Source organism: Sciurus vulgaris (genome assembly GCF_902686455.1).
Source record: "Sciurus vulgaris genome assembly, chromosome: X".
Classification (NCBI taxonomy): domain Eukaryota; kingdom Metazoa; phylum Chordata; class Mammalia; order Rodentia; family Sciuridae; genus Sciurus; species Sciurus vulgaris.
Window position 1 is genome coordinate 90,600,524 of NC_136471.1, and position 10,919 is coordinate 90,611,442.

The 10,919-nt window shown below is 46.8% G+C and overlaps 2 protein-coding genes across 3 annotated transcripts in view; one reads left to right on the plus strand and one right to left on the minus strand.

The window, feature by feature from the left end:
- FGD1 (FYVE, RhoGEF and PH domain containing 1) overlaps positions 1-6,421 on the plus strand; it is a 41,973-nt gene extending 35,552 nt beyond the window's left edge. Inside the window, exons 13-18 of the mRNA XM_079123723.1 lie at positions 1,192-1,222; positions 1,705-1,806; positions 2,148-2,273; positions 2,450-2,611; positions 3,803-3,946; positions 4,685-6,421. Of these exons, the coding sequence (XP_078979849.1) occupies positions 1,192-1,222; positions 1,705-1,806; positions 2,148-2,273; positions 2,450-2,611; positions 3,803-3,946; positions 4,685-4,990 (871 nt within the window). The 3' untranslated portion in view covers positions 4,991-6,421. The remainder of the gene's footprint in view (positions 1-1,191; positions 1,223-1,704; positions 1,807-2,147; positions 2,274-2,449; positions 2,612-3,802; positions 3,947-4,684) is intronic.
- Positions 5,788-10,708, minus strand: TSR2 (TSR2 ribosome maturation factor). 2 transcript variants are annotated; one of them, XM_079123724.1, is made up of 5 exons: positions 10,575-10,708; positions 10,319-10,409; positions 7,559-7,650; positions 6,871-7,047; positions 5,788-6,631 (listed from the first exon to the last, which is right to left on the minus strand). In XM_079123724.1, the coding sequence occupies exons 1-5, from the start codon at positions 10,656-10,658 to the stop codon at positions 6,497-6,499; spliced, it is 579 nt and encodes a 192-aa protein (XP_078979850.1). In that variant the 5' UTR covers positions 10,659-10,708; the 3' UTR covers positions 5,788-6,496. The 2 variants fall into 2 exon arrangements, with proteins under 2 accessions (XP_078979850.1, XP_078979851.1); XM_079123725.1 differs by lacking the exon at positions 10,575-10,708 and adding an exon at positions 8,932-9,013 and having other exon boundaries at positions 10,319-10,350.
- Positions 10,709-10,919: the final 211 nt, after the last annotated feature.

The window sequence follows — 10,919 nt, forward strand, 5'->3', positions numbered from 1 at the left end:
CCTCACTAAGTGGCTGAGGCTGGCCTTGAACTTAGGTCCTCATGGCTCAGCCTCCTGAGCCACTGGGATTATAGGTGTGTGCCACTGCACCCAACTAATGTCCTCTTGTTGTAGTGACATGCCATGATTTGTTTTGTTTTAACCTGATCTCTATTGTCAGATGTTTCAACTGCTTCCAGTTTTTCACTAGAACAAAAATGCATTGCAGTGGACATTCTTGGAGCTTAATATTGACTTACATCCTTACTTTTTCATGAAGTGGTTGGAGGAATACAGTTGAACTTTCATAATTGGAAAAATACTTTTGATGTCTAGAGTGTGTGGATGAGGAAAGAAATTAGAATAGACAAGATGGAAGGCAGCAAGAGTCTGGGGTCCTACTTTTAGTGAACAGTTGATGAGGCTACACCAGGGCAGAGATCTGAGAGAATGCAGGGCAGACAGGAGAGTCAGGGAAGAAGGCAAAGGGAGGGGAAACTCACATTGATTGACATTTTATCTTTTATCTTGGTTACGCTAAGAACAACCCAGAGAAAGATAATCATCTATATTTAGAAATGAAAAAAATAAACTGCCTCCTTTCTCAAACTTGATGTTCCAGCAACAGGGAATTATTGATACAGTTTTATGTATGTTCCATTCTCTTTCTCTCACCCACTTCATCCTTACTCCTCTTCCTGAGGCCTTGCACCTCCCTGGGAAAAGTTTCTTTAAAAACCCCCATCCAGACTTCAAGCTGGGTCAAGTCCCCTCCTCTGGGCTCTTCAGCTCTATCTTTTCCTAGCCACAGCACTGATCTCCCTGAATCAGACCTGTCTGTCTCTGCTACACCCCCCTTGAGAGCAGGGTTTTCTCTGAGGCCCAAGTTCCACGGGGTCTGGAAGATAGTAGTAATTGCAGACAGGTTAACTGACTTGTCCAAGGTCACATAGTAATAAATGAAGAAGAGAGTCAAACCCAGGTCTGCCTAACTCTAAAACACTGGCTCTTTACCACTCCAATTGCTTTTGTTGTTTTTGTCATTGTTGTTGCCTTTTCCTCCACAATGCTGGGGATCAAACCCAGGGACTCATGTATGCATGCTAGGCAAGCATTCTTCCACTGACCTACATCCCCAGCTCTCCAATTGCTTTTTTAAATTCCAGTTGTTTTTTGTTGACCTGCCTAACCCAACATCTTTTTTCCCCCAAGGACAGAGGAGGAGAAGAAAGACTGGGTCCAGGTAACATCCAAGAAGACTTTGTGGTGGGGGCTGGAAAAGTATTGACAGGTGTCATAGGGGTTGGTGGCCTCTTCCCCAAAATATATTTGAACACTATGGCCTTGGACACCTGCCTTCCAACAAATTTCACCATCCCCAGTATACAGATAAGCAAACTGAGGTCCAGAGGTTAAACAGAACCTCACAAATTCTTCTGTTAGAAAACTGGTTTCTCTGAGGGTGCAATCCCAGTGAGTCAAGCCCTGTAAAACCTTTTGCCCAGACAGGGGCTAGAAAAACTGGCCCCTGGTTTTTCACCACTGCTCTCCTCCCTCATAAGACTGAGACCTGGATTTGGGGAGGAATTTGCTCAAGGTCATATGCATTGCAGGGGCAGAACTCAAGTTTTCTGACTCCAGGCTAGCATAGGAAGGTGAGGTGAGGATGGAAATGGGTGACTTGTAGAGCAACCTGATCTCTCATTTCTTGCTCTTCTTCACCAGGCCATCAACTCCACCCTCCTGAAGCATGAGCAGACGCTGGAGACCTTCAAACTATTGAACTCAACAAACAGGGAAGATGAAGACACCCCCCCCAACTCTCCAGTAAGTCCCTAACCTCTCCTGCATTGGGACCCTTTCCAGACCTCCAGATTCCTACCTCCCTTGCAATGATCCTCTCCCCTTCTGGGAAAGTAAAGACCAGAGAGTCAATGTGTAGTCTTCTGTTGGTAGGGCCACAGAGAAATCACTGGGGAAACTAGGGCCTCCAAAATAAAAGACACACAGCAAGGTAGGAGCAGAGCCAGACTCAAAGGCAGGTCTTCTGACTGTGTCTGCTGCGCCCCACCCCCTGTAATGATCTAAGCCTTGGGGCAGGGACAAGGGCTGGTTGGACTGGGCAGAGGAAGAACTGTCTCTGACCTGGGACCTGGCCCTCCCCCTAGAACGTGGATCTTGGGAAGCGGGCACCTACGCCCATCCGGGAAAAGGAAGTCACCATGTGCATGCGCTGTCAGGAGCCCTTCAATTCCATCACCAAACGCAGGCACCACTGCAAGGCCTGCGGGCATGTGAGTGTCGGGAGGCAGGGGCAGAGCTCAGGAGGGGACAGGCTGACAGCCCAAAGACTCACTTCTGAGTGGGCACCCTCCAAGTGGGGGGAGGCTGCAAGTCTGCTGTGGGAGTTGACACACTGAAGGGGAATGCCCACTAGAATCAGGCTGCTCTTGCCCACTTGCCACCCCAGGTGGTTTGTGGGAAGTGCTCCGAGTTCCGGGCCCGCCTTATCTATGACAACAACCGCTCCAACCGTGTGTGCACTGACTGCTATGTGGCCTTGCACGGGGTGCCTGGGAGCAGTCCAGCCTGCAGCCAGCATACACCTCAGCGCCGGAGATCCATCTTGGAGGTAAGAGCCAGGCCCCTGCTAAATATCCCACAAGTGGCATCAGCCATCTACCTAGTACGATTGAGGAGGCCTGGGCATCTCTGAAATAGTAGGTTGTTATGTGCATCTGTTGATCAAGAGACCCAGGCTTGGAGTGAATAAAATGAGTGCAAGAGTCAATGGAAGAGTAATTTTTATTGAAATGCTTTACACATTTAATCCTCACAGTAACTAACTACCCCATACCATTACGATCCCTAGTTTTCAAAAAAGGAAACTGAGACCCAAAGAGATTATTTGCCTGTTACATAGCTAGTGAGTGGCAAATCTGGGGTTTTGTGTTGCTTTTTTTGAGACAGGGTCTGGTTGTGTTGCCCAGGCTTACCTTGAACTTGGAAAAGCTGCCTCAGCCTTTCAAGTACCTTTGACTATAGGCACATACCACCCTGCCCAACTCTAGGATTTTTTAAAATTAACAACTGCCTTTTTATTACAAAGTAGGCTAAATAGGATAGCATAAACAAAAAGCAACAAAATACTATATTTCTATTACCCAAACCCTACCACTAACACCAGTCCTTCCTATCTCTCTAGGCACATGCACATACATACATTTTGGGGTTTATTTTTTTAAATAAATAGAGGCATTTAACACCCAGAGTGCTGACTCTGTACCAGGAACTATCCTAAATGCTTACATGTATTAATTCATTTAATGTTTACAACAGCCCTCTGTGTTCTCCTTCCAAGTTCATACATTTTCATCTAGAGGTAGGATTCTGAGTCAGACTGCATTAACCACCCACCCACCCCTTAACCACAACGTTAGATTGCCTCTTGCTGAGTATAGGCAATGAACATGTAATGAAAGATGAAAAAAGGTGAGGTATGAATGCATGAATGACTTGAGGAATAAATAGATTGACTGAAGTAAGAGTGCCTGACTGACATTTATTAGATGCCCCTGCTGAGAAATGTACCCCTTCCACTGGCTCTAGAAACAGCAGCCCTGGCCTGAGCCAGACAGATAAACCTAGCTTTGAATTACTACTCTACCTGACTTTCTGGGTGACACCCAGCTCACCACATGAGCTTCACTGTTTTCCTCTGAGACATGGAATAGGAATCCATACACTAAAGGGGCTCTTTAAGCCAAGAGGAGTCAGACTGTCTTCTATCAACATTGACACCACCCCATGTCTCTGGCTACAGAAACAGGCCTCCGTGGCTGCAGAGAACAGCGTCATCTGCAGCTTCCTTCACTACATGGAGAAGGGTGGGAAAGGATGGCACAAGGCATGGTTCGTGGTCCCCGAGAATGAACCCTTGGTGCTGTACATCTATGGAGCCCCTCAGGTATGCATGTTATTCCTTTGAGTCTTTTCAGCCACCTGGCAAAACCAGGCTACCCCTTTCTCTCCAGTTCTTTGACCTTTCCTTGGCCTTGGGGGTTAGGGTGACAACTGAAGGGAAAGGTAGAACTCCCATCCTTGTGTGACAAAGACTGGCTAGAGACAAGGAGTGATTACAGGTTAAGTCATGTAGGGAAAACAGGTGAGTTTGGGTGGGGGTTGACTTTCTGGAAGAAACAGGAGTGGAGACAGCACTACTAGGTCTAATTCGGAGTGGGGAAAAACATGTAAATAGGGGCAATGGCCTAGACAAAGGCCTGAAAACATTGTGCCAAAGAGACTAGACCAGCTGTCTTTGGTTGTGGGGAGAGACAGGTATTTGAAAGAAGCCTGCATTCTAGCCCCAGTTTAAACATTTTCCTGTTATTACAGTAAGAACAAAGAATCTTTTTTCTTTTTGATACTATGGATTGAACCCAGGGGTGCTTTACCACTGAGCTACATCCCCAGCCCTTATGTAATTTTTGAGGCAGGATCTGAGTTGCTGAGATTGGCCTCAGACTTGTGATCTTCCTGCCTCAGCTACCTGAGTTGCTAGGTTATAGGCATGCACCACAGCATCCAGTCAAGGAAATCTTCTTGAGCAGGGGAAGAAAAAGGGGAGCAAATGCAAAGCCATTTATAACTTGGGGCAAAGGGCAATGTCCAACCCCCAGGTGATTCCAGCCCTATCCCTCCTCAGGATGTGAAAGCCCAGCGCAGCCTGCCCCTCATTGGCTTCGAGGTGGGGCCTCCTGAGGCAGGAGAGAGGCCCGACAGAAGACACGTCTTCAAGATCACCCAGAGCCACCTAAGCTGGTACTTCAGCCCTGAAACAGAGGAGCTCCAGCGGCGCTGGATGGCTGTGCTCGGCCGGGCAGGCCGTGGGGACACGTTCTGCCCAGGGCCCACACTGTCTGAGGACAGGGAGATGGAAGAGCCGCCAGTGGCAGCTTCAGGAGCCACTGCTGAGCCCCCTGAAGTCCCCCAAACCCGAGACAAGACCTAGAGAGTTTGGGGGAAACTGGGAGCCCCCATCCCACACACTAGCTGCCCATGTCCAAAGGGGGGGGGATTCCAGCCCCCTCCTTCCCAGCTCAGTCAATACTTGAACTCCCATCACGGGCACTTTCAATCCCGAATGCTGGGTCTTGGGTTTTTTAATTCATCTTTTCACAAAACGTGGGCTTTTAAAAAATATTCCTACAGTGATGTTGACTTTTTTTTTTTTAAATCCCTGTCCCCAGGTAGGGTAACAGCTGTTGCTATACCCGCCTGAATTAGGCAGTTTTCCCTCCACCCAACAATACCCCACAGATCCTGCCTCCACCCAATTCCCCTCAAAAGCATCAGAGGCAGGGGTCCTGGATTCAAAGTGCCAGCTCTGCCACTGACCCTGGGGCCCCCAACCCACCCCTGCCTCCTCAGCTAGTGTCGTCACGTGTACAACTCCACGTGGGGTGGTGACCAGACCCCTCCTGCCTCTCCCATGGCTTATAGCTTCTACCCAGCTCCAAGGCTACCCAGTATTTTATCCTCCAGACCCGTGGCAGGGCCACTGGGCAGGACAAGGGAACAGGGGGGAGGACAATGGATACTCTTTGTTTTGTTTTGTTTTGTTTTTTAAAGAAAAATACAGTTTATTTCAGGCTTACAGTAACTTTCAGAGCACTTCTGTGTTCCATTCATCCATGTTTGTTTATCCAAAGTACCAGGCTACTAGGGTGGGCCCAGAAACCACTCCCTTGCTGAACTCTGAAGCTCAGCTCCCAGAAGGCTGATTCCAAGGCTATTCACAGGTCAAGCCACAGATTAAACAACAAGGTATTATTTATTAGGGTCATAAGCCTCATCCCTGAACTTAAATGGGATGGGATAAAGAATGAGGAAAGAGGTTGGAGGAGACAGAAAATAGCTCAACTCTTCCAAGCTCACCACCTAGTCAAGATCTTAGGATTCCTAAGGGAATCTGGGGTGAGAGGCTGAGCTGCAGAAGGGAGCATTCCTGGGAGGTTTTAAGTTCTGAGCAGGAATAAGAGTTGCTATGTGTGGGGTGGGGTGGGATAAGGGAGAGGCACCATAGCTACTTTTACTCACATCTTCAACTTTCCTCTCTTCCATCTACATGTTCATCTCACCATTCCTGATCCAGCCAGCCTTTGGCACTGAGTACTGGTCCCTGGCTGGTCCTCTCCACAGTCCACCTGTCTACTATCCACCAGAGTCTAGCTCCTCCTCCAGCCACACCCACATTCATTCAATCCTCCTCTTCACACTGACTGCACCCAAGAGGCACTGTGTAAAGCCCAATGGGGTGTGATGGACCAGGTCCCTTAGGCCCCAGAAACCAAGGACCTTAGGGCTTTTCTTCCCCTGTAGGGAACTGCACAGAGGAACAAGAAAGAGGGTGGGAATAGTATAACCAGTCTAGAGGTCTATAGCCCTCCAAAAAAGCCCCTACAAATAAGTCTCAGAACGTCTAGCAAAGAAGGGCCCAAATCAATTCCAGCCCCATTCATTTCTTTCTCCGGACAATGGTCCAGCCATCTTCCACTATATCTTCTTCCTTAATATTCTGAGAGTTTGGATCAGAGGGTTCAGGCTGGGGGCAGATCCCATCCGTAGTGGCCCCATCATTTGTAGTTGTCACCTACAAATACAAGAAATATAAGAAACAGAAGAGAAGTATAAGAAAGAGTATTAAATATACTAGCCATTGGAGACCCAGGGTCTGCTCCCAACTTTCCCAGGATTGGCTGTGACCTATGACTCTGGATAATACCACAACCTCTGACAACCACCCCCAATCATTTCTGTGATTCTAGATGATCCCCCAGAAAACTGAAAACATCTGTACCCAACCTCCAACCCAAGGGGTACCCCTTTCACCTCCATCTCTTCCACGCTGTCTGCATCATCTTCATCCCCATCTGTCTCTCTGGCTGCCTTAAGTGCGGTGGCTTTGACTTTGCACTTTCTTTGGGTGATGTGGGAGGCCATCTCCCTCAGAGCAGCCCCATCACCCTTCTGGAAGTGGTGGAACATGGTCTGCAACTGCTGGCTCACCTACCAAGAAAACATTCAACCAGCGTGGATTTTTCCAAAGAATCTACTATATAACCAGCCTGTGCTTACAGAAAGACTATGGAATGGGTTATATCTTCCAGAAGAGAATGGAGCTCTTTCCTCTCTAAGAAGTTTGCCAATGAAGAAATCACATATGGAGGGCTCGGGTGAGGGTCTGAAGCATTGAAGGAGGGCCTTCTAGTGGGAAAGGCACTAGAACTCAATTTCAAAGACAAAAGATATCAAAGGGAAAGCAATCTCATCAGGGAGAGCAATGTTAACCATAGCAGGGGTAGAAATTACTGGGGTTAAAAACAGGCCTGGATAGGAATAGTATATGAAGAAATATAAGAAATGTAAGGTTTGAAAAGGCTTAGAATGGTTAGACCTTTTCCTCTGGGCTTAAGGAGTCTTTGAAGGGTCTTGGCAGGACCCAAGAAAAGAACAGTTATAGCCCAAAACGTATAGCTGTGGAGAACAAAGATGGCAGTTGTATCCATGATAAGCTCACCTGGGGCAGACTCCCATCCTCCACAACCGTATCAAACTCGTTGGTCATCAGCTCTCCAAGGAAATCTTCCACCTCGTCTAGCTCCAAGTCAGCTGAGTAGGAAAGGATAGGACTCTCTGTCAAAGACCAGGCAACTTCATCACCCCTGCCCACTACTCTTCAATACCTACTTGGTAGGTCTGCATCTGGTTGGGAGGTGAAAGACCAAACGGCAAACCTTTTATTCACTAAAATGCTCTCTTTCATCTGGCCTATTCTAACTGATCTCCCTTCTATGTGATCTTGTGTAAGCTACTTACTTCTCTCTCAGTCTAGTTTTCTCTTCTGTGAGGTGGGTGTAATAGTGCCCTCTTTGAATATCTGTACTAAGAAGTCACCCAACACAGTGCCTGGCAAAGGCAAGAGCTCTAATCTTATTAATTTCCATCACTGAAGTGCTAAAGTTTTAAAAATTGTACAGATCTGTCATAAGTGTGGCTCCACTGATATAGGAGGTCACAGAACAAAGGGTTAGGTAAGAAGAAATTGATGTGCTATTTCCAATGACTGAAATCCTAGTCTTGACATTAACATCCTACAATGGGACTCTGGCCAAGTCCTCCTCTTTGGGTTTCAGTTATCTTATGGGCCCATGTGCTCTACCTTTTCTGAATTAGAGAATAATTCAAAAAAAAAAAAAGTCTTCCACAAAGCTCCTCAGTCTCTCTTCCCTTTATATGGTCTCCCTGGGAGAGCTCATCAACCCCCTTGCTTTCCCTATGACTCAAAGCTCATACCTCCCCACTCTGTCTCCAACTCAGAGTATTTATGTACATAGATGTTTCTCAGGTGCCTCAGAATCCCATATCCAAAGACAGACTATCACCTTACCCTCCAAACCTCATCCTCCAGGGTTCCTCTATTCTATGAAAGGCACATAATCCACCCAGTCACTCAAACCAGAAACCTGCCTCTTTTTCCCCCACCCCTCTCCAGCCAAGCACTCTTCAATGACATAATCTATCCCTTTCTTTTTTGTGACTGCTATCATTGCACTACTTCAGGCGTCATCATTTTCTAGACCAAAATGCCCTTCTCTTTAGTCTTTCTCTCTTCACTCCATGCTTTATACTGTTAATTTCTGAACATTCTATCCAACAAATCCCATCCTATGGCTCACCATAGAACCTGCTCATAAATTCTTACCACCAACTGCAGTGTTTCATAGTTTGCCTTTGGGAAACATCTATTCTGTTGGATTTTAAGGGAAGCTATCCATAGAATGCTTATGGAAAACAAAGGCAAACAGTGATTCATATCCTTATACATGTCTTCAATATGTTAATGAGTGTTATGTTATGACTCTCAAGTTGGAGATAAGAAAAAGAACTTACATAATTTGACTGGAGAAGTTTTTCTTCATTGAACATCTAACTGGACAAGTTTTCCATAGCATGCATTTTGGCAAACACTGGCCTAAAGGATAAAATCAAAGGCACATAAGGCCTTCCAGGTCTTACCCTTTGGGGGGAAGGTCTCCCTACCTCTAGCCTCATTCTCTACTACTCCTTCACAATAGAGCCCTCTGTCAGTTTCCAAATATAGCACATTATCTCCTCATACCACAGTATTCATGTGCTTTATTTTTTCTCTGCCTCCCCTACTCAGTTAACTCCTTCTCATCCCTTAATACCCAGTAGAATCACCACTTCCCCTAAGAACCCTCTCCCCAGGCTCATGTAACCACAAGAACCATGAAGCTAATCTTTATCAGAACGCTTATCTCCCAGCATTTTAACTGTTCATTTACCCATCTGAATCCCTCACTAGATCGTAAACTTTCTTGAGAAATGACTGCCTGATATCATTTCCAAGGCTAAAAAATGACTACTTTTGTGAAAACCATAGAATGCAACAGGTCCTCTGCTGGGCCACTTGTTCTTGTATAACCCTCAAGGCAAGCCTAAGAAATAGCCACATGTGGTTACTGAGCACTTGAAATGTGGCTAGGCCAAACTGAGATGTGCTAAAATAAAAAATACCTGAGTTTGAACAATTAATACTAAAAAGTATTAAAATATTTCAATAATGTTTGTTTCTGTGGAACTGGGAACTTAATCCACAGTTCCTGGAGCTGAGCTACATCACCAGCCCTTTCTAAAAAACTTAAGTTGGAGACAGGGTCTCACAAAATTGCCCAAGCTGGCCTCCAACTTGTGATCATTCTGCCTCAGCCTCCCCAGTCACTGGGATCACAGACATGCACTACCACCCCTGGCTCAATAATGTCCTCTACTTATAACATACTAAAGTATTTTGAAAGTGAGTTGAAAAGTATGTATTATTAATTTCACCTGCCTCTTTTTGCTTTAGTAAAAGTGACTTCTAACTTTTTTTTTTTGCACGTAGTGCTGGAATTGGAACCCAGGACCTTAAGCATGTTAGGCAAGTGTTCTGCCACTGAGCTACACCCGTAGCCCAAAAATCTGTAAGTTACATGATGACACATAATTCTGTTGTACAGCACTAGGGGCACATACTCTTACACTCATTTTGGGAACTAGGAAACAGTCTCAGGAAGGTAAAATGCCTTGTTCAGGGTAAAAGCATGATTCAGTGGCACACCCATTAAGGCAGGATTCTGACTTCAAAGCCTGCATTTATTCCACCTTGCCTTCAGATACCAACCGACAATTGCTCAAGAGGAAGTGCGTACTTAGCAGGATGGGGCCCCTCTTCTCCATACCCGGACACAGACCGCTGTGCCTCACATTCACTCACCATTGCGGATGAAGTAATCCTCCACTGCACCCCCCAGCCACTCGGCCTTCTCTTGGCTGTGCACGCCCCCGAATCCGTTCTCTACAGCGATCTGCGAACACAGGCCCAAGCCCACCACGTCAGCTTGGACACTGGCCTGGGGTGGCCTGGAAGGTCTGCTGTTTACACTGCCGCGCCAAACCTCAGGCACCTAGCCTGGCCAATTCCTATTTTGCCCCGGGCGCCTAACCCTGATTTCCGCGGTGGCCTCACTCACCTGTAAAGCAGGCCAAGCCTCCAGCGCCGCGCGGACGCCAGCCCTGAAGAGGGCTCTCGCATCTTCCCCAGCGCCCGCCATCATCCGGCCTGTACCACGTGAAACCCAGATGGCCCAATCCTTTCGCAGCTCATTATAGGCTAAACCAACCGAAAGCCGATTCTGAGAACAGACTCTTTTCCGCTGACCTGGCAGCAAGACTAGAGCAATAGAAAAGTCTATCAGACCGATCGATGACACCACCACAGTTAACACTTGTACTAATTAAATCAAAGGACGCCAAACGTGAAGGACTTGTAGGCCTTGACTTCCGGATCCGTGGGTACTGCGCAAAAAAGATGTGGG

Excerpts from the sequence above, each read along its gene's own strand:
- TSR2 (XM_079123724.1), bottom strand. The coding sequence starts at position 10,658 with ATGATGGCGGGCGCTGGGGAAGATGCGAGAGCCCTCTTCAGGGCTGGC. Across the intron at positions 10,410-10,574 it reads AGGCTTGGCCTGCTTTACAG|ATCGCTGTAGAGAACGGATT; the intron begins GTGAGTGAGGCC and ends CTGTGTTCGCAG. Across the intron at positions 7,651-10,318 it reads GGATTACTTCATCCGCAATG|CTGACTTGGAGCTAGACGAG; the intron begins GTGAGTGAATGT and ends TTTCCTACTCAG.